At 34.9% G+C, this 24,019-nt stretch overlaps 1 protein-coding gene across 1 annotated transcript in view; it reads left to right on the plus strand.

Annotated features, from left to right (window-relative positions):
* ASCC3 (activating signal cointegrator 1 complex subunit 3) overlaps positions 1–24,019 on the plus strand; it is a 254,014-nt gene that overhangs the window by 99,269 nt on the left and 130,726 nt on the right. The window contains exons 12-13 of the mRNA XM_085217585.1: positions 3,829–4,005; positions 9,376–9,447. Of these exons, the coding sequence (XP_085073711.1) occupies positions 3,829–4,005; positions 9,376–9,447 (249 nt within the window). The remainder of the gene's footprint in view (positions 1–3,828; positions 4,006–9,375; positions 9,448–24,019) is intronic.

A 24,019-nucleotide genomic window follows, 5' to 3' on the forward strand; every position in this document is an offset into this window, starting at 1 on the left:
TTAGCTGAATATCACCAATAAGCGATAGGGAATATATACAGAAAAAACTTCGTCATCCCAGATGTGTTTTCAGTAACTTTTACTCCAATTTCAGGAAAATGGTTTCTTGTATATTAAGCATGTTCTTTAACTGCGGCTTCTAGGACCAAGTAATGAAGGATCCAGTGCATTAAAAATACTAATGTTTGAATGTGCTATAATTACAAAATGCCCTCTTGCACTTTGTAAATGCGCAGAAGATACACAAAACACTTTAACACTTGGTCTTACAGGAGAAATCTAAAGAGTAGTTGCTCTGTAGGCACAGAGCTCTGTGTTCTAAAAATCTGTTAAAATTCTAAAAGCCACTATGAAGAATAAAATCTCTGTAGTGCCCGATTAATAACATAAAGTAAATAAGACTCACTTATAATCACAGAGAAAAGTGCAAAACCAAAATCTGTTATTTTTACAGAGTCAGGAAATATTGTTTTCCTGACTTTCAAGTTTAACACAGTTTTGGTCCCTGTTATTGTTAATCACCCTTTATAATATTAAAAGAATAAAGAAAAGTCAAAAACTTCATGTACATACACACAGACTCTAGTTCTAGTTTGAAGTTTGAATTATATGTGAGCATAAAATAATTGATGTTTAGGATATACATATCTTTTTTTGCTTCTTGATTTTTTTAAATATTAATTATTGATATTTTATGTTATTTAGTGGATGTAGAAGTAGGTGGTCAAAAAATAAAGATTTTTTTTTTAATGGCCTTGAAAGGACTTAAATTGATGGAATTTTATTGCACTTCGGAGCACTCAGTTATAGACTTGTTTGTAATAAAGCCTCTGAATCTCTTTATAGTCTTAACAGTACTGCTTCAACATGGAAGTCATGTAAAAGTAGTTAAGGATGGGAATTTCATATTCAAGTTTGTCATTAATAAGTCAAGTTTTATAGAGTTACCATTTTTAAAGGCTGACAAATCAGGCAAGCAATTCTGAGACTCTCTGGCAACTCTGATTTCTTTCATAATATCACTACTTCAGACAGCCAGTCTCACTTTGTTTCAGGTAAATTTGGCAGAGATTGTCTTTAATGTAGTAGTTACTATTGATCTACTGACCTCCTTTAATGATGAAAGATGCAAACTTGCCTGATCTTGAGAAAAGCTTACAAACTTACAAACCTAACCAAAACCTGTGGAACAAATAACTGCTGTTATCAGACTCCTGCTTTGCTTTATATGTATTATGCACTTTTGGAAATTGAAAGCTCAAAGTTCCTCAGTGAGAGTACTGAAAAATTGCTGCAAACTGAAATGTTATATGTTACTGGTGAATAAAGGAAAAGCACCACATTTAATTTCAAATGAAATTAGCTTACTGATAGTCTGTATATTAATGTTTTGTTAATTTTTATATTTAAATAGAGTAAGATATACTTTATTACGTGTTTTCTTCTTTTTTCCAAATCATTCTGATTTGATTTTTCTAGCCTAACTTAAAAATAGAAAAAATAATTTGCAAATTTTAGACTTACTGGAAGAAGCAGGCGGGCATTAGATTCATAGACAAAAATATATGTGCAGGCACAGTATAAAGTATATTTGTTTCCAAGTGCATTATACGTATTAGTAACTTTAATTGCTCTTGCATGTTTTACTTGTCTGCTACAGTTTTCAGGAGCAGTTAGAATTCAGGGTTTTCATCAGCTCCCTGACCCCGCAGTGCCATCTGCCACATCATGGTTTCTGTTTACACATTTTTGAAAGGGAGAAGTCTCAGTAAGCCATAACTGTTCTTTGGATGTTGTTTACATTTTGAAAGGAAACTCTGAATAGTTAATTGCTTTAAAAAATCATAATTCCATGGTTCTTATGCAGAATTCTTGTTAATTGTTTAAAAACTGTAAATGATTTCCTGCCTTCTGATGGAACTGAGCATATTTTTCAGGCTCTTAGGAGATTTAAAATATATTACATTTATCAAAATCAGATAATGTGCTGTAGGTTGAAGCTCAGTTACACTTTCAGATTAAGGTATTTGATTATCAGGTGACAGTGAACGAAGTATAGGACAATTAAATATATTAGCAAGTGGTTACTATTTTTACAGATTCAAGTTAAAAAAAAAAGTGCTTATGCATTAAGAAAACTAAATGTTTGCATGACGTGTTGTCCATGTCCGGGCACTGTCAAGAGTTGGAGATGCTGAACTCTTCTGTGCAGAAGCTGGGGCTGCCACATGCTGGACAGCCAGTTACAGAGGACACCAACAGCTGTAGTGCAGGGCATGGCTGTCCTCAGCAGATGAGATGGCAGCACCTCAGAGAAAATCACTTAAAAAAGGAATAGAAGAAATGCTCCTAGCTGTAAATGAAATAGAGAAGTGTGAGAAGCCACCCTGTGAGAGTGCACACACACACCACCCCAAAACTGTGTAATTGAGATTGACTGTAGTACTTAGGTCATCATGTAATCCAACTGTACAAAGATGCATAGGAAATTGTGTTTCTAGAAATGCTTCTTTATGAACTTACTTATTTACCATCCTCTTAAACCTGGTTTCTCATCTGTCCCACCCTTGGAATTTGAATCTGCAACTAAGACTTGTACTCAAGCTTTCCTTTGCAAAGCTGCTCTTTTGTGTCAGTCATTAGATATTCTGTGTTTAGCTGGTTGTGTCCACAGTCTGAGCATTCCGATTTTTTGCTATGCAATCTGTTCATTATTAGGCAGCTTTCTGGCTTGCTTAGCATCTGTAGACTTGGAGGGGTGGGGAAGAGATGATTTCTTTGTGGATTTGGTTTATGATTTTGGTGCTTTTATTATTCCCAAGGTCTGTATTATGGAATGACATCTATGACTTCCTTAAGAATGACCTTCATATACTTCATAATAATATTTATTGAAAACTTCTAATTTTTCCATTCTAAAAGAAGTCCACAAGACTTCCTTTCACTATGAGCATTTTTTTTTTATTCAAAATAAGTAAAACTTCATAGTGTTTTGAAAAGGCGTCTTTTGATGAAAATTACTGTGAACTTTGATCCTAAATTATGCTGGTAAGTAAACTGTGAGTCAGTCTACACATCTTTTAATATTTTAGAAGAAAATGGGAAAATTCCTGCTTGGTTTCCTCAGTCAAATGTTTTGGTTGTTTTCATTTGTTTTGAAAGTTATCTGGAAACATGCAGTATGCAAGCTTTTATATGGAACACAGTATTTCATTGTAAATAACCATTTATTGCCTTTATCAAATGGAAAGGCATGTAACAAGCATTTGGAGCATTTGAAAAATATACCAAAAAAAAAAGTCTCTTAGTGACTTCTTGTATCTTCAGTTCTGCAGAAGTACTGATACATAATAGAGAAATGCAGATAGTGGTGAATCAGGATAGATTGCCTAAGAGATCTAACCAAAAGCCAAGATTGAGGAACATAGCTTTTTTTATTCTTTCTATTTAGAAGTGTGAGAATTCAACTAACGAAGAAATGATGCACAATTATTTGTTCTAGTTTTGCTTGTAAATTGTACAATCCCTTCTTAACAAAGCCTGTTTTACTATTCTTGTTCCTTTGTGTCACTTAATGACTACTCACTGTTTTCAGGACAAGAGTATATTTTCCTTGATGAATATTTTGCAGATGAATAAGCAAGATTTGATAGAGTTACACAGTGTTCTGATTTCTTCAGTATGGGATAATCACTGGTTTACATTTATTGTTCACCTTTAATATATAGTGTTAAATGCTTCTTTGCTGTTAATTTTTAAGTGATATTTTAATACTCTTACTTGTAACACTCAGATCATTTAGATTTTTTTTTTTGTTGTTGTTAATAGGTTGAATCTACACAAAGCATGATTAGGATTTTGGGTCTTTCAGCTACATTACCCAATTATCTTGACGTTGCTACGTTTCTACATGTCAATCCCTACATTGGACTATTCTACTTCGATAGCCGTTTCCGACCTGTACCACTGGGACAAACCTTTATAGGAATTAAGACAACTAATAAGGTAAAGAATGCCAAAGAAAGGGTTGCTGTTTGCTTTGATTGTACTTCATCTATGTATGTGTACAGGAAAATTTTTGTTTTTTTATACTCCACCTGGTTCTGTGTAAAGATGCACCTATTCGAGACTAGCTTAAAGAATCCAGTTTCCTCAGTTTGCAGTCCCTGTATATACATTATTGTAGCTGGATATAATAGTATCTAGTTGTGCATTTTCTTCTCTTCACCAATAAGTTTTCCTTGATTAAGTAGAAATCATCACCCTCAACAGTAGAGTCACTGCAGAAGCTAATTATTCTGCCTTTCTCATTTCAGTTTTCCATTTTGCTAGAAATTATGCTGGTAAGGATGCCTGTTGGAATAATCACTAGAATGCTAGAAGAAAAAATATTCATTTATGAAATCTGGATATGTATTATGAGAGAAGCATTAATTTAACATTAGTAGGATATAAGGGATATGAAACCCTTAGTGTCCTAAACCATTAGCATACATGTCTGATAGAAAACACATTACAATAGACCCTAAATGAGCTTCTTTGTGTTCTTGCTCATTTTGGGAAGCATCAAGGCCATGTAGATATAATATTCTTATTAAAAGTTATAGGTCAATTAGGTGCAGTGCCACTTCACACTTAAATTATACTTCTTCTTAAAATACAGAAATTGATACAAACACCTATCTATAAATTGATATTGCAAAGTTTTCTTATGCTTCTCATTAGCCAATAACTAAAGCTTAAGTAACTTAGAGAGTTATAAATATTTTATAGCTTAGTGTTTTGGAAAATCTTATTCTGCGATGCTTTTAGTTTAATAGAAATAAAAACATCTTTATTCAAAAGGTAATTTCATAGCTTAATCAATGATAGTGTTTACTTATTTTTGTAAAAATGAATATTGCTTTTCTTACAAGTTAAGTTCATTCCATCTGCAGTGCAGAAAAGAAACTTCACTTTACAACTATAGGGAGCCATTTCAAGTCTATACACACAAGAATAATTTACCATATGGTGCTTGCCATGTTTTGCATATTTTAACCTTCATTAATGTTTCAAGTACCTTCACCATTATTTGCTATTGTCTTTCTTCAAACTTTTCCTAATACTTACTTGTCTATTTTTTTGTTTCCACTGGATGGTAAGAAAAAGGTAAAGACTAATTATACTCACTTTAGAAGGATTTCTGATTTAAAAATCAGAGTAATATACAAATTATCCTATGGCATTTAACATGATTTAAAAAGATTTTTCTTAAAAGGAAAAAAAAACAAAACACAGTATTAATTAACATTACAGTTAGGAAGTAGTATTATTCTGAAAAACAACTGTTTTAGTAATGCCAGAAACCAAGAGTTTGTCTTTTTGTTTTCCGGAAGAATGCCATTCTGGATTTCATATAGTACAATACATTTTGTGGTCAAGTTAATGTACTTTATAACAAACAAACAGTAGAGGTATTAAGCCTCTTTTAGAAAAACTTCCGTTCAGAATAGCATTAATACTCAACCTGCCAAATGATTACTTATATCAATATTCTTTTGATCTATCTGAGAGGAGGAAAACAGTGTAAGAACACACAGAATTAAGAACAGTTCTCACAGAACATTAACAGATGCAATTAATACTATGTCTATATCCATACTGATAAATATTGAGTAAGAATCATAGAATCATAGAATTGCTCAGGTTGGAAAAGACCTTAAAGATCATCAAGTCCAACCACAACCTAACCATACTACCCTAACTCTAACAACCCTCCACTAAATCATGTCCCTGAATACCACGTCCAAACGGTTTTTAAACACATCCAGGGATGGTGACTCAACCACCTCCGTGGGGAGCCTATTCCAGTGCTTAACAACCCTTTCCGTAAAGAAGTTTTTCCTGATATTCAACCTAATCTTACCCTGGTAAAACTTGAGGCCATTTCCCGTCATCTTGTCACCTGTCACCAGTGAGAAGAAGCCAAACTCGCTCTCACTGCAGTCATCTTTCAAGTATTTGAAGAGAGCAATAACATCTGCCCTCAGCCTCCTCTTCCCCAGACTAAACTGCCCCAGTTCCTTTAGTCATTCCTCACTGGGGATATTCTCCAAGCTCTTCACAAGCTTTGTTGCCATTCTTTGGACTTGCTCCAGCACCTCAATTTCCCTTCTGTATTGAGATGCCCAAAACTGAGCATAGTACTCAAGGTGGGGCCTCACCAGTGCTGAGTACAGGAGGATTACTTCCCTAGTCCTCCTCATCACACCATTCCTGATACAAGCCAGGATGCCATTGGCCTTCTTGGCCACCTGGAAACAGTGCTGGCTCATATTCAGTAGACCAGTATCCCTTTCTGTCAGTCTGCTTTCCATCCACTCCTCCCCAAGCCTGTAGGGTTGCCTGGGGTTGCTGTGACCGAAATGCAGGACCCGACACTTGGCCTTATTGAAACGGAGCACTGGAACAGGCTGCCCAGGGAGGCTGTGGAGTCTCCTTCTCTGGAGATATTCAAGTCTCGCCTGGACGCCTACCTGTGCGACCTGGTGTAGGGAACCTGCTTTGGCAGGGGGGTTGATCTCGATGATCTCTAGAGGTCCCTTCCAACCCCTACAATTCTGTGATTCTGTGATTCTGTGTTATTTGTTCCTGTAAGTAGATGCTGGAAGTTGGCTGGAAGCGTGGATCTGCCTGGGGGTAGTGAGGCCATACAGAGGGATCTGGACAGGCTGGAGAGCTGGGCTGAAGCTAATGGGATGAGGTTCAACAAGACCAAATGCCAGGTCCTGCACTTCGGCTGCAACAACCCCAGGCGACGCTACAGGCTGGGGGCGGTGTGGCTGGAGGACTGCGTAGAGGAAATGGACCTGGGGGTATTGATTGATGCTCGGCTGAACATGAGTGTGCCCAGGTGGCCAAGAAGGCCAATGGCATCCTGGCTTGCATCAGAAACAGTGTTGCCAGCAGGAGCAGAGAGGTGATTGTTCCCCTGTACTCAGCACTAGTGAGGCCGCACCTCGAGTACTGTGTCCAATTTTGGGCCCCTCACTGCAAGAAAGACATTGAGGCCCTGGAACGTGTTCAAAGGAGAGCAACAAAGCTGGTGAGGGGTCTGGAACACAGGCCATATGAGGAGCTGAGCTGAAGGAGCTGGGAATGTTCAGCCTGGAGAAGAGGAGGCTCAGGGGAGACCTCACTGCTCTCTATAACTTCCTGAAGGGAGGTTGTAGTGAGCTGGGGACCGGCCTCTTCTCTCGTGTCATTAGTGATAGGACCAGAGGGAATGGTTTCAAGCTACAGCAGGGGAGATTCAAGCTGGACATTAGGAAGTATTACTTTTCAGAAAGGGTGGTCAGGCACTGGAATGGACTGCCCAGGGAGGTGGTAGAGTTACCGATCCTGGGGGTATTCAAGGAAAGACTGGATGTTGTGTTGAGGGGCATGGTTTAGTGGGAGCTATTGGTAATAGGTGAATGGTTGGACTAGATGATCTTTTAGGTTTTTCCAACCTTGGTGATTCTATGATTCTATGCTTTGCTACAGCTTTCAGCTTTCATCTGAAAAACCTCCCCAAGAATTTCAAACGAATGAATGATTTGCCAACTCACATGCAAACTGCAGGCAAGCCTTCTTCAACAGCAATAACAGCAGCTTCTTAATCATAGCCATTTTAGCTATTTCAAGTGGACACAGCATATTTTCTCTGGCTTTTAGTATACAGGAATTTGATACATTTCCAAAATACTTCTGTGAACAATTCATTCTGAAGTGAGGCATACTTATTTAGTTCTGGATTCCACTAAAAAGACTGTCTATCGCAGTCTGATGGTATAATAGGACACTTTCTTCACTCAAGTTGTGGCAAAAGCTTCCAGATCTCTCTGAGCTGCTGCTGGCATCTAGACTACTTCTCTGTGGTAATCTGGGCATCTGGAAGAGGCCCTGTTAGCCTTGCAAAATTCAGTGGAGGGGAGTTCTTGCTTTAGATGCTAATGTTTCTCACTGCAGTTCTGCTAAAGATACTTAGGCTAGCACTGAAGCTTTTCTTCAGGGCATGATTTAAGGTGTCTGTGAAGGATCAGCTGAAGATTTGCTTTGGTGACTTGGCATTTCAGTTAGATAGGATTTGCTCTTTTTAATTCTGTTGAATATATGTAACACTGTGGCTATCTATGATGTCAATTCATCCATATTTTAGTTATGTGTTCTTAATTGAGACTTGTAATGATGCTGTCTCCCTCTTCTGGATGAGATATGCAGAACATATTTTGTATATCTTCTGGTGTATTTGTTACGCAAAGAAATTAGCCAAGGAAGTTCTCAAAACTTGGTATTTTGAAACTGTGGCAGCATATGAAACCAAGGCTAAAATTTGCCTTCTTCAGTTGAAGATCTATTAATGTCAGATATATGCATCATCCAATCCATTTCTTTTAATTAAAAAAGAATTTTTGTCTGATGCTAAATAATTAAGTAATCTGGATATTATTCATCTGGATATATCTGGAGTTGTTAGTTTTTTCTGTATATGTATGTTTTCTCTTACACATAAATGGAAAGAATGTGTGAATTTGTGTTTGTATATATATATGTCCTTATGTGTGTTTATACTCTGCCCCTTTACACTTCTCCATAATAATTTTCACTCATTATTTGAAAAATAATTAATTGAAATGCTAACCTTTCATTTTCAGACCAGCTGGACTGGCTATTTGTCTCTTGCACACACTGCCATCTTTCTCATGTTTTTACTATTATTCATGCATTATGACAAATATGAACATTCTCTCATTTCCACAAAAGGTCTTAAAGCTATGTTTTTACAACTTTTAGCTATTCTAGATAACAGAATCTGAAGCATTTTATTTATCTATAATTGGAACTTCTGTACATGGTACTCCTACTTTTTCCTACGTCTGACTCAACTGTGAGCAAAGTTCTTTTTTCTTGACAAAAAGCTAGGAATTAGTAATTGCATAGACATTAAGATCTGTGTGTAAAAGCTGCATTTATGTAGTACAAAATGAAAATATTTATTTGAAGTTTGGTGGTGTATTGAATGGATTATTTCATCAGTATCCAGTAGAGGTATGATTTCTTATCTATGGAACACATAAAGAACTGGATTAACTCCCTTGAATCATTGAATAGCCAAGTCACATAAACTTTTATCCACTGCCCTTTTTTGTATTTTGTCTGCTACTTTTCATGATCTATTTGTGAATTATTATTAATAATAATAAAGTACTGTTAGTACTGAAGATCAGTATAGTGTACATTTCATTGCACGATACATTTTTTTTCACGGGTCACTATTATTTGCTTTACATAAAATAGAACATATATAAAAATTGAAATATTTTAATATAAGGCATAATGTTTACTTTGCAGGTGCAGCAGCTGAATCATATGGATGAAGTATGTTATGAAAATGTGCTGAAGCAAATAATGGCTGGTCACCAGGTATTTATTTTTTTGCTTTAATTTGCATTCAGAACACATATAAAAAATTAGTTTTCATCATTATAGGGTCTGGAGATATTTATTTATTTATTATTTTTTATTGTCTCTGGAGATATTTAAAACCTGCCTGGACACTTTCTTTTGCAACCTCCTGTAGGGAACCTACTTTAGCAGGGTAGTTGGATTTAGATGATCTCCAAGTGTCCTTTCCAACTGCTGTGGTTCTGTGATGCTTTGAATCTGTGCATAAGAGAAGGAAACGTACAAACAGTGATGCTAAGAACTGCACGTTTTTCCTCCTTCACAGAAATTTCAGATTAAGGTGTTATTTTAAAAGTTGAACAGTTGATATATGACTTTTGGGAAAAAATTCTTCAGCAGCACCTTAGTCATTCTTCTCCCTCTGGCTGAACATCATTTTCTGCTTACCTTCTGTTGTTACTGTCAGCTACTGGTGCTATATTCAATAAAGTTTTAATGAAATAATGAAGATTCTGTATGGAAATGCTGATACATGCCTGAAGGAAGATTATTAACAAAATTTGTTGGCTGTACTAAAGAAACTTAATTTTACTTCTTCCTCATGATCTGTTGTGTACATCTCTTACCAAACTCCTTACACTGAGGTAGGTTTAGGTGCTTATATTTTACTACTTATGTTTTTTGTATCTTTTTACTTGCTGTAGAAGAACCTGTAAGTAGCAGTTTATTACAGTCAGTATGTCTAAATAAGTAACATATCTTACATTCCAGGCCAGAAGTTGTATGCTCTTTCAGAATATTTATTGCACCTTTCTGTCCCTCTCTTCTCTTAATTCTGAGGGAAAAATAGCTATTAACATGTGTAGTAGTACTTTTAAAAGTAAAATAAAGCTCAAATACAATAATTTATTTAATTCTAGCAAATGATATTTTGTACTTAGCACAGCTCTTCTTGAGAATAGTTTTAGTTCCTGACAAATTGAATGCACTACTGTTTTAAGGCGTGTGCTACAGTCAAGAGGTCAAGTGAAAGACTTTAGTCTCCATAGCATTACAGTTTCAATAGCTGAGACAGTAGTTGATCTCACCTTCTGAAAATTATATTTCGAGCCAACAACAAATAAGCAGTGTATTTTCAGACAAAGCAGAAGTGTCATTTCCTTTATTGTATAAAAAACTGTTTGATTTCAGAATGGTTTGGTTGATTTGATTCACTTGAATGTGAATGTTAAGCATTTTCTTTGCTTGAAAATGTTTGTTCTGAGTACGGTACATACTGACTATAGCTACCCTGTGGTAAATATGCTGCTTAAATTGATGAAGACAGCATAGCTTGCTGAAAGAGAAAATTCAGTACAAATATTGTTCTTTGATGATAATTCAGTGTAAAAATTTATTTAAATATGCTGAATATATATATGCAAGCTGAATTCAGTAAAAAAATGTAAATGTGGCATTTCAAAAAGTTATAGTAATGTTTAATGATAATTTAGAGCAATTGTATCAAGAACAGATGTATATGTCAATAAGGAACAACATTTGAGCTATGTTACAGAACTCTTACACATTCATGTACCAACCAATTAAATTGGAGTTGTTTGTTTGTTTGTTTGTTTTCCACATTATTGAAAGCATATTTGTCTTTACACTTATGAAACTAACACTCATAGCCTGAAATGATGGCAGTGGTATGCAATCTTTCATAATACAGAACTAAGCATATCAGCTTATTCTGTAATACAATTAATTATAATTTGTAATATTGAATCTTATAGTAAAAATGAGGGATTTTTTTCTTTTAATGAGTATGCTCCAATAAATTATCTGTTCAGTATACCAACTGCAGATGTTTGTTTCTTAAAAAAAAAAAAAATTAGAATAGAATATAGAATGTAATAGAAGAAATACTTGCTCCATAGTGAAGGACAAATATTGCGCTAGGAAGGTTTTCTGTAGTGTCTTCAAATAATTTTGCAAATAGGATGTGATATTCTGAAGTTATCACCTTTTTCTGATTTACTTAGTCTTTAGAAATCTGCTGTCTTGAGTCCAGTTTTACTGTAGTCTGTTACCATCCTGTCCTGTAATCTTCCCTAGCTTTTTTTTTAAGTTATCCTTTAAACTTATGCTTGTTTAAATTCTGTTTATGTGTAAAGTTTCTTTGCTTTTTAACAAAGTTGGTTGTTTCTAACTTTCTTCTAAGAAAAACCGCATAATTATAGCATTGTTTCACTTGGAAGGGACCTTGAAAACCATCCAGTTCCAACCCCGTGCCCTCCTGCAGGGATATCTTTGACTAGATCAGATCACTCATAGCCCAGTTCAACATATCCTTGGACACCCACGGATGAGACATCTATGGTTTCCATGGGCAGCCTGTTCAGTGCCTAACCACACTCTGAGTAAAGAATTTCTACTTAACATCTAACCTAAATCTCCCCTCTTTCAGTTTAAAACCATGCTTTCTCGTCATGCCACTATCTGCCTGTGTAAAAAGTCAGCCTCCCTGCTGTTTATAAGCCCCTTTTAAGCACAGAAAGACATCAATATGGTCTCCTTGGATCCCTCTCTTCTCTAGACTGAACAAGCCCAGGTCCCTCAGCCTTCCTTCATAGGAGAGTTGCTCCAGCCCACTGATTGTTTTTCTGACCTAGTCCAACAGCTCTATGTCATTCTTGTTGTGGGGGCCCCAAGCCTGGGGCCTAATGAGAGCAGAGTAGAGGGGGACAGTCACTTCCCTCTCCCTGCTGGCCACCTCTCCTTTAATGCAGCCTAGAATACAGTCGGCTTTCTGTGCTGCAAGTGCATGTTGCTGGCTCTTGTCATGCTTTTCATCCACCGGGACCCCCCAGGTTCTTCATGGCAGGGCTGCTCTCAACATGTTCTCCCAGTCTGTCATTACATTTGGGATTGCCCCAACCCACGTGTAACTCTTTGCACTTGACCTTGTAGAACCTTATTAAGTTCACATGGGCTACTTTTCAAGCTTAACCAGGACACTTTGGATGATATCCTTTCCTTCTGTCATACCTACTGACCACTCAGCTTCATGTCATCTGCAAATTTGCCAGCAGTGCACTCCACCCTGATATCTAGGTCACTGTAAACATGCACTGATAAAGAGCACCAGTCCCAAGACAGACCCCTGGGGGACACTACCTGGGGTCACCAGCAACTACCTAGACACAGATCTGCCAGATGATGTTGAGCTTCTAATTAATCAACACATCCAAATCCAAGGCTGCTCTCAGTCTATTCTCCTCCCAGTCTGTATTTGTGCTCAAGATTTCCCTGACCCATGAACAGAACCATACACTTGGCCACTTGGCCTTTCTGAACTTCATGAGGTGCATACCATCTCCTTCAGTATATAAAAAAAAATTCCACAGCAGTTGCTTTTCTAAATGGAATTCAAGAAATAGTTGGAATTTTGTAACTATTGAGGCAGTAATATGTGACAGGCATAGATTTCATTATCACTGCTCTAGAGAACCACAAAACTGAGTATTCTGCCTTTATCTATATATTCTGTCTTCTTGCAAGGAAGAAATACCAGAATCAGAGAAAAATATATTTTCTTATGTTCCATGAGTTAATGTGCACTCTCCAATGGCCATCAAATATTGTCTCTTTTAAGATTTTTACTAGTCTTTTGAATGTCTTAAATTAAATTCACTACTTTTTTGTTTACATCCTGTTCTGTTTTCTTATTTTGAAAGAATTCTTACATGCTGAAAAGGAATCATTTAGTTCTGTGTAAGTCATACTGATGTTCCTCTGTCTTATGTTATATTCTGAGGTATGTCTGAAGTGATATGTTCATGTATTTTAATAAATATATGTGTGTTTTCATTTTTTAAGACTAAGGGTGGTGGGAGGTAGCTGTATGCTACAGACAAGTGTTTTGGCAGATGGAGAGGATCTTTTTATGTTGATTTTTCAACAGTCATACTCTGCAAGACTTCATGCTCTTCCTGGCTACTGGGAAATTAAGAGTTGGTGATTCAGCCTTTAATTTTGATCCATCTGCTCAAACTAATGAGATACTTCATTTGTAGGCTTCACTTTGAATTACCAAATGCAACTGAAGCTGTAACATTTGTCTTATAGCACAACTCTCCTCTTGTTCAACTTGACAAAAGATGTAATGATAAATGGCTTGCCCTACAGAGTTTTCTGGGGATTTTGTTATAGAAACACTTTGTGGTGACTGAAGAATATCAGAAAAGGTTTCCAGGTGCTTTTTATGTCAGTGTGCTCTTTTTGTAGGCTTCCTAACAACGTGGATCTTCATTAGGATATTTCCCTGTTAAATCCTACCTCTTAAGATTGTGTTAAGTGAGATTTGAACTCAAAAAAGAAAACTTTTTTTTCAGTGTCCTTCTGTGCTTGGTACAATCTGGTGAATATTTATTTTAATGTCATTTCTTTAAGTTGCTATTTTCTTATATTATCTACAGGTATGTTAGAGTCTCTTGGAGTGATTTGCACTTTTGGAGTTGTATTTCTAGCTCTTAGTAAACCAAAGATCCTTTAAACAGAGGGGGAAAAAGTGACCGTGCATACTGTTTATCAGAGAAGGTGACCCCATACTCAATTAGAGATAGAATGTTTCTACCATTGTTTTTTTTAGAATAACTGAGGGATACCATTCACTCAAAGACTGCCTCATCAAAAATTATCATTCCCTCTGCTGATTTATAGCTGTCTTTTGTCAGACAGTCAGCAGGAGTGAATCACAGGCATTAACAGCATTAGTTCACCTACAAGGCTGAAAAAGCTTCTTAACGTTTTACAGAGAGTTCTGGGGAGTGGTTAGCACCTTTCTGAGGCAGCCTGCGGAAAACCTCACAAGGTCAGCAAAGGCAGGGACTGCATATGATATGTATCAACATCATTTTTTTATATAAAGTGAAATATTGCATTGCTATCCAGTTTCAAACTATGCATATCCTAGTGTCCTTATCTTCACAATGTATGAGGTGGAAATAACCCTTGTCACTGTATGCTTTGAGAAATAATACGATGCTTTTAGGAGTGTTGACGAAGAACATAGTGTTTTTAAGAATTTTTTTTCACCTCAGAAACATATGATTTTAACTACACTATATTGCATTCTCCAAAAATATTAAATTGTTGCACTTCCCAAGGCTCAGTTTTTTAAGATAATGTCTGAGGGAAATAACTCTTCCTGACTCTGGCCATTTCTGTTGCTTTATTGGCTCACTTCTAGTGTATATTCTGCTGTTATTGACCCTTTGCTGATTTATCCCACTGCCTTGGATACAAAGAGAGTGTTGATCTTACATTGCTCTCATTGTCCCATCACCTCTTAAACATTTTTGCTACTATTAATTTTATTAATTGATAATAACCTTTCACTTTATTTTGTAAGATGAAGAGCCTCTAAAAACCTGAAATTGCTTAAGATTTTTTTTTTACATTATGAATTAGAATTAGAATGAGAGTTGCTGAAATTCCGTGAAAGATTACAGAGAAAGTGCTTCCTGAAGTAGCACTTGTAAACCCCTCATGCTTTTGCCACGCTCCCCAAACTACTTATCTTTTTTTCTACAATCTTTTCTTTTTTTTTTTTTAATAGTTGATTCTCTTTGATTCTACTTAAACCTTCGAAAGAAGTCGTGTGTTCTCTTTGCTCTTGATGTGGTTTCAGCAGGTTTCTTGCATTTACTCTTGGCATCTTGCTTTCCTCTCTGCTTCAATTTGTTTTCTTCCTAAACTTCAGTACTCTGTTACTCCGTTTTAACTTCAGCCACAGACATCTGAGTTTTAGTCTAGGTTCCCTACCTAATGTGCTTTGCTAATTTGCCATTTTAGTTGTTCGTTACAGTTTTCATCTTGGAGTACCTTTGGCATTCTCCCATCTACTGATTTTTTTTTGTCAATTTGTAAGAAAATGAGTGTTTCATTTTCCACTGCTTTTGATAATTTTCTGTGCAACTCTCAGGTGATATAATATCTGTTTTAACTCTGGTTCTCAGTGAAACCGAACTTGATATTTTCAATTCATAACAAAAACTAGCTGTTCAGTGGAAGCCCTGAAATCTTTCTGTGGTTCTCACTCACCTGGCTGCCTGTGCAAGCATTGAGGCTCAATGTGTCAGTACTTCAGTAGTGAGTAGTTATCATAGGTATACAAGAAATAGTTTCAGTATTCAAGGAAGAGCTTTTCCGCAGGCCATAGATGCCCACGTTGTCATTTGCAAAGAATATGGATTTTTGCAACAGCAAATACCTATTGAAAGGCTCATCACAACATAAATATGTGATATTACCACATGTTTGTGCCATAGCTTTAATTAACTCTTATGCCAGCAGCCTATAGGAACTGTAAAGCAGTGGAGAGATGAATTTAGAGTTAAGATGCTATAAGCTTTACTGCTGAGACTGAAAATGTGGAGGAAAGCTTTTTAAAAAAAAAGAACAGCCATAGACAGAACCATCCATTCTTGATGCACTGTGAGTGGTGATCTTCACCCTACCCATTTTCTGCTTATTTCATTTCACTGTTCTTAACAATCTTTTGAAGAAAGGTGTAGAGGTTTTTTTGTTTGTTTTGTTGTTGTTGTTTCCCCAATTACCTTCTTGTCAGTGCCTGCTCTTCTACTTTGAACAACTTTAGGTTTTACTGGCTTCTTCTGACTCAGTTATCATTTGACAGTTGCCATTTTTTACAGCATTGTGACAACTGCTTCTAATATGCATACCTATGGCATCTTTGCTATTTATCTTGTAAAATGAAATGTGAGTGTTTTGTTAACATGCAGAATGCAGCCATGATACTTGTGAAATTCTTAATTAATGCATGGTTAATACGCAGTTTTGTAGAGATCAAACTTGCTGTAATAATTAGAATTTATATACTTAGTTAAAATTTTCTATACCACTGTCCTGCATTTATTTCATTAGAAAAAATATTGACATACTATCTATGTACTTTTTAAAATCATAGAAAAAAATCTAATTTTTTTGCACAAATTATTATTACTTCATTCTTTCAAATTGATATTGTTGATATCACAGGTCAAAAGCAGATTATGCTTGAATTTATATATTCAAAACTGTTTATATGCTATTTATTACATATAAAAGATTCACTATTTGTAATTGTTCTCTTTTTCTAATAATTGACTTTAACTTTGCAATACTAAGAAGTGTCAACTTATTTTTCTTGAAATGCTATCTTAAGCCAAAAAAGAAAGACTGAGTAATTATTCTAAATCTGTTATATTAAATTGTCAGAACTGAATTTGACAGTTATTAATTTCATCTGTAAAAATGATGGATTAAATTTCTTTATTATCAGTTTTCTAACTGCTATTTGGTTGCAGAAGCCATTTGAAGATAAAAGTTTCATAAGCTTGGTTACTGCAACTGTTGACAGTGCTTTTATAGCTATGTCCTAAGATAAGATTTCATAAAACATTGCTTTTTAGAGGTCTCTCAGGAACTTCGTATCTTGAAAATTAAGCTTGTCTTAGTCTTCTTTCTGGGTTATATAGTGTATAGAGCACACTTTGGACAATTAATTATGTAAAGTTACTGGGTTTGTTAAAATTTGTTTATCTAATTAGCTTCTGGACTTCCATTTAATAGCCTAAAAAAGTTCATTTAAGTCTTCTTGAATTTTTGTGGTTTTATACAGATCACTTCTACTATAGGTACAATTTATTTGCATATACATAGATAGTGTTTATATATGCAGACATAGGAAAATGTGAAGTGGTAAGGTAAATGGTCAGGCAAGATTATGGCTAGTCTCTTTAGATATTATTTCCATGTCAGCTGATTAAGTGAAGCCTTGGATACTTTAGAGCATTTTCTGCAGAATTTCTTGTAGTTTCTACATGATCAGGGACCATTAATATGTGTGATTTCATAGAATCATAGAATCACAAGATTGAAAGAACCTACAAAATCATCTAGTCTAACTGTCCTCCCATTGCTTCCACAAGCAACTAAACCATATATCGTAGCTCCTCATCCAGACACCAATTTTCTTTTTTCTTTCTTTCTTTCCTTTTTTTTTCCTTTAATTAAATAACAGATCAACTAATCTAGGGACTTTTATGTTCTGCAACTTCATCATTTATTTATGCACTCCATGATAACTGCCTTTTGCAATTTTAAGGGTATGATTGTTGCTATAATCTTTTGCCCGGATAAATAAAACTTCCTATCTTACTTTAATTAAAAATCCTCATTTAGTGTGCTAGCTATGTAGATGATACCCTTCAAAAATTTTATGTACCAGATGTTTCATGCTGTTGTCAAATGAGATGTATGTATCATTTTTCTGTTATATTTTCTAGTCAAATCTCTTTAACTTCAAGCATTTACTACCGTGTCAGCTGTGTATATGAACAGCTGAAAAATGGCTGGAAATGGATGGTCTAACAAGTTATGCACGTAATAACCCTTAATTCTTCAATCTGATAGCCTTCTAAATATTTGCATGCTGTATTTGTGTGCCTCCTGCTGATTTTTGCTATTTACATAGTAAATTGTCTCTATATTTGTACTCAAATGTTCACTATAAATTTATGAAGACCAAAAGCACAAATTTATTTTCCTTCCAATAGTTACGATTTCACAAATTATTTGGTACGTCTATAATCTCACAGCTACACAGTGATGTCTGTATTTGCAATACTACTACTTAAGGCGGCAATTGCTCCTATTTAGAATTTCTATTATTCTGATATTAATGAATCATAAAAATCAAATTTGATTCCAAATGAGTAATTTCTTGTAGCCTAAAATTATATTCAAAAGAAATACTCTGTAGTTACTCTACAATTGACTATCCAGAGCAATCTTGTCTTTTGTGGATGATCAAAGTGACAAGCTACAGATGTGCAACTTGGATATTACCAGTTCTGTTCATCCCATTACAGCCTGTGATATAGGCAGCTAGATCATTCTTGTAGCCTAATGTTGTAAATTTTACTAGTTCTAGGTTAATAGCTTTGTTTCAAACACAGGACTGCAGACTATTAGTGGTCTAGGAGATTGTGGGAAGTAAGGTCTGTATATTCATATTAACTCTGTATTGTTCTTCATGAGGAGTTTAATGACAAGAAAAAATGATACTGAAGAAGAAATGTTGAAGGTAGGCAGTGGTCTGAAGCTTTTGAAAATCCATGTTTACTGTAGTCCTTGAAGAAATCAGTGTTTGTTTTATGTAATAGAATATCAACTAACAAGCATCCTAATTATCATCAATTTTTTGTAAATTATTCAAAATGTAACCAAATAACTACTCTCGACCAAAACATGGTGGCTATCATAGACTTTTTAAGAGATGTCACCAAAGAATCCCATAGAAATTTCATTAGTGTTTTAATTTGAAATACAGGATGCTGTAGAAAATATGTTATTTGGAGGAGTCAATGAGGATAGGAAATAAAAAATCTTTATTAAGATGCTAATATGCATCAGGAAATTTCTTTAGATTTTAAACTTGTTTTCACTTTCCAGAACTGGAGATTTCTTACATACATAGCTCTCTGGTGTTGATAGTTTCTTTGTAAATAGTGATGAGATGATTCCAGAATATGTTACAGTCATATATACTGTCATATCCTTAATCATGAGGAATTTAAAATTTTCTTGTTTAGGATATAACACCTTAAGAAGATCTAGGTATTTAAAGTACGGCTTACAAGGTATATCTAATTATTCTATCAGAATTGACTATTGTTTGTAAAGTGCCACATCATTTAAATTCTTTGTAACTTTATTAAGCTTTGTATTAAAAACATTGCTTAATATTTGAAGTGGTTTCTTCTCTGGTTTAGAAAACCTATTGTTAGGGGCAAGGGGGAAAAGGTTTTGCATAGCAATATGTTTTTAAATAACACTGACAAGCACTAAGCTAGAAAACCAGACTGTTCTGTTCTTTAATTGTTTATTAGATTTATTTCTGTTTTGGCTCTTACAAAACCAGAAGATATAGAAGTTGCCTTGATAATTAACTCTTAATTTGCTGAAGTATAAAGTATGGGAGTAGGTATCCAGTATCGCCTTTGTTCCTTTCCTGAATAGAATTTGCATACTACTACTAGCTTCTGGGTTATTCTTACATATTATAGAGAGTGTATACTTAAGTTTAGTTTTGGAAACATGAAAGGATAGGCTTTACAACTCTTGTTCTAATGTGATAGTTGACAAAAATAGAATTTAATGTAAGGAAGAAACATAGAAACGTATGTATTTTGTGAAGTTAGAACAGCTGATGTCAGGCCAGGACAAAAGGAAATGCTTGAAAGAAATTCTTGCATGATCTTGTTTTGCTAAAAAAAGATGCAGTGAAAAGCTGTGCACAATTTTGAATAACAATTGTCATTCAAGTCCATTGCCATCTGTAAAAATGCAATTGTTAGCTGCCTAATGACATATATTTGCATGGTAATGGACTAGCTGTTCTTGCTTAATTTTCTATGCAAGAATAGATCTTGCTATTTCTATTTCTATCCTGTCAATTAAAATCCAAAATAATTTCTACTACCTGTAGGAGTCAGTAAAAGATTGTTTGTTTGTCTTAGTGAATAATTTATATTCTATTTCAATTTTCATTATGTACATTTTTAATCTGCATTCTGTAAAGTTAACTCTTCATATTGTTTTGCAGAAATACCATGTTTTGGAACATTCTTTTTCTGTGTTAGGCATTTCTAGGCTTAGTGCATTAAGATAACGAAAGATTTCATCTTTCACCTTCTTCTCCCTTTGACTCAGAGTGTTTTTGTTTGTGCTTTTGGTACGGGGAGTAATCAATTACCATATAAATCTAAGAAATTTAAAATAAATTACCCTGAAATGCATGGAAATAAAATTAATTTGAACTAAGTATTAACTTCCTACAATTTAAATATATTTGACTAAGGCTACAAATCGAAGATAGCATAGATCGTGTTACATTGTTCTGAAAGGATTTCTATTAGTATCAAGAAATTTGTAGTTTACCACTGATTCCATAACTGAGCATCCAGTGTAAATCAAAGTATAAAGCTAGATCATAAATACAAGTGTTTGGAAATTTTAAAGTAATTCATTTTAACAGTAATTTTAAAATTCCAAATCAACCAAAAACCAATCAACACACATATACAAAAAATGTTGCTGTTCTTTATCTTTCAAGACGGAATCATTATGTTTCATATGGTTAAATACTTTTTATCAAGAAGCATCCTTTCTTTATTGATGTTGCATACACAGTCTGCTTTTTCAATTTAAGGGTTTTGTGTTATTGTGCTTAATGCTTGAGGCTTACTGTAGAACTTTTTGGGTCCAAAACTCTTTTAACCATAGCTTTGAATGGTAGTGACATCATGCCCCTAATCCTTTCATTTCCATATTGTGGCAGAAAATACTACATCATGTTTTGCATCACCACAGCTGGTGCCTCTCTGAATTGCCTGTACACTTCTGTGTGTTGAACAAAAAGGAGAAATTAGGCATCTGCATCCAGAAGCTGAGGTCTCATTGAAATCACAGAGCTCACACAAATAAAGCTGCAATAGCTGGGAGCAGGCTCTTTAACAAGGTCAGGCCAGGATCAGGCTGCCCATAGACGTGGTGGAGTCACTATCCTTGGAGGTTTTCAAGAAAAGGATAGATGTTGCATTGAGTGGCATGGTTTAGTGGTATGATAGTGGTGAGTTGACTGTTGGACTGAATGATCTTACTGATCTTTCCAATCTTTCTGATTCTATGAAATATCATGCCTATCTTCAAAAAGGACAAAAAGAAAGATCAGAGTAGCTACGGGTTAGTCTCTGGAATACCTGGAAAAGTGATGGTGAAAATAATTCTGGAAAACACTTCCAAACATGGGGGGAACAAACAGGTGGGAAGGAATAATGGCTTTATGTAAGGAAAATATAACAGAAGTGAAATTTAACATGAAAGATGTTAAAGCATTTCAGAATGTGTATGATAGTAGAATCTTTTTATATGAGTAGATTTAAAGTGTAGGAGACTACACGAAAGAAGGGGAAAGAGGAAGAAAATGAAGAGAGTTGTTCCAATGTAATGTCCATATCTTAGCTTTTAACATAGAATTCCATGAGCAGTAACAAAAAGGAGATTTGAACTGTACAATCTAGTATTCATTGGGGTAGGTATGTCTTAAATGAGAAACATTAAAACAAATATAGCAAATAATAATAGGCAGATGTCTTTCTTGCAGGGAATTAAGAATGTAGAATTGTTATCATTAGAAAGATTAGCAGTTTCGTATTATGATAGTAAAAAATCTCTGTAAACTAAGTAGGTTTTAATAGTCTTAAATGCCAATATATCTAAATACTTAACATTGCTACTTATCTAATTATATTATTCTTATTAGGTTCCATTGAGATTATGTCAGAAGTCCTAATTGTTGTTGTTTTAAGCAGAGCTGATCAGAAGTAGTTTGAGTGGACAATTAAAACTTAACAGAGGCAGCAATTACTGGTAATCTATCAAGAGTTCAAAGTAGATTATATAGCAACACGTATTGATTAGTTGATGAGACATTTGATTTATTATTGTGAATTATTCTTTTCCGTTATTGTACATTATGTTGTGTTTTTGTTCTTTAACAGAATTTGCTGACTTATTTTTGAATGTACAGGGGGTATTTTAGTGGTTGCTCCTGCTGAACTTTTTGAGTGTTTCTGAAGCCTAGAGTGGGAATGAAATTCCGATGTGTATGATTTACTTTGCCGCGATGAGTAAATGCAGTCTGCTTTCAACTTGTCAAGAATTCTTTTTCTATATGAAAGGAATAGTATACAGAATGTCTCATTTACAGCCAGTTTTTAAGCAGTTTAGTAGCCCTTCCATTTTCTATATTGTAAAAGATCTTAATTCTCATAAAGGTTAAATCAGTATTTCTCTTAAATCCAAGATGTAATAAAACGAACTAAATCAGTTTCTGTTGCCTTGGTAAGTGACATAGCTTGTTCAGCTTTTCTTTGTTGTTTTTCAATATTTGAAAAAACTTATATAAATATAATATAAATATATAATATATATAAAAATCTGCTAAAATACAAGATTTGTACATTAAACTTTTTAAACTTCAGTATGGATTACCTTATAAAAAATTTTTATTTCATATACTTTACTCCATTAAGTTACTAATTCTGAATAGTGATCCTCATGAACTATTGTTGTGTCTTCAAGGGGAAAGCAAAATAATAAATATAAACAGCTGTGCTTTCATGTAGAATGGGTAATCAAGCTATTCTGGTTTTGTGGTGAATGCTTTTGATCAAGAACTACTAGTAAAACATGTGTGTTGTTCTCATTAATATTTTGCTTAAAGTGTACTTTTCATTCTGTAGCTGTTAAGCACTAAAATTTTGAACTGTATCTTGGCAGTTGAGGGGAAGTCGCAACACAAGTGGTAAACAATTTTGTTATTTCTTAGAATTAGGCTCAGCATTAGTGAATTATATTTAGTTTTCCAGGTGACGGTTCTATTTAGTGAAGTGCTAAGATGTCATTTTAACCTAGATAGAGGTAGTCAGCACTCCTTGGGGAGAAGTGAAGAAACTTCATTAGGAATTAAGTTTTGCAGAGGCTTGGGGGAGATTTCATTCTGTTCTTCAGGGAAAAAAATGGATGGATAAATTGATCTGTCGATCAGTGTCCCTAGGTGTTCATTTTCCGTAGAAGTAGTAGTCAAGAATTGGATACTGATAAAAGAATGTTTTTTAAGGACATAGCTGGGTAAAACAAAAATGTCTTGAAGCTAAAATAAAGTGTATATTCCTATACTTGCATTAGTGTGACCAGCGCTCTAATGGCAAGGCAGTAAAGTGCCTCAAAGAGTCAGTGTGCTTCTCCTGAAATATGAATGCACCATTTAGGAGCTGCTATGGAGAATGCTATTATGAAAGTGACATTTCCCTGTAGGAAAAGTTATTGTTACTGTCCAAGGCAGAAGAAAGGGTTTCTGAATTTCAGGTATCTGATTATAAATTTCTTAATTGATTTTAGACACTTTTGTTATGCATACACGTAGTGTGTTTTTTCTTTCTCATTTAAGAGAATATATGGCAAGTTCTGGTAGTGTCTAGTTCTGTGTTCCTGATAACACAGAAGTATTAGTCTCATGGGTATTCCGACTAACATACTTTTCAGTGCTATAGTAACTCACAAACGAGTTTCAGGGGAATTACAGCTTGGAACATGCAGCACTGGGGGACTGCAAGTGCTTACTATGAATATTAAATGAAGTCTTTGGCGAGAATGGTTGATTTGTTTAATGCTTGAAGAGAATTCTGCGGAGATAACCTGGCTGGAGACATTTGTCTTTTCCTTTCTTTTATATTTTTGTCATTTAAAAGCTTTGGTTTTCAGAGAGCAGCAGCAAATGCTTTTAGCACTAGAGCTGTACACACCAGAGCTAGCTTTGAACTGCAAAGTACAGATCTAATTACACAGCTTGTAGCTGTGGAACTGCTTCTCTCTATTCTAAATTACTTTTCCTAACTTATTTGCATAATTTAATGCACAGAGATTTTCCATGGAAATAGAATATTCTCTGACACACTTAGGACAGGCTAAATTAACC

Source organism: Meleagris gallopavo, chromosome 2 (genome assembly GCF_905368555.1).
Source record: "Meleagris gallopavo chromosome 2, MGAL_WU_HG_1.1, whole genome shotgun sequence".
Lineage (NCBI taxonomy): Eukaryota > Metazoa > Chordata > Aves > Galliformes > Phasianidae > Meleagris > Meleagris gallopavo.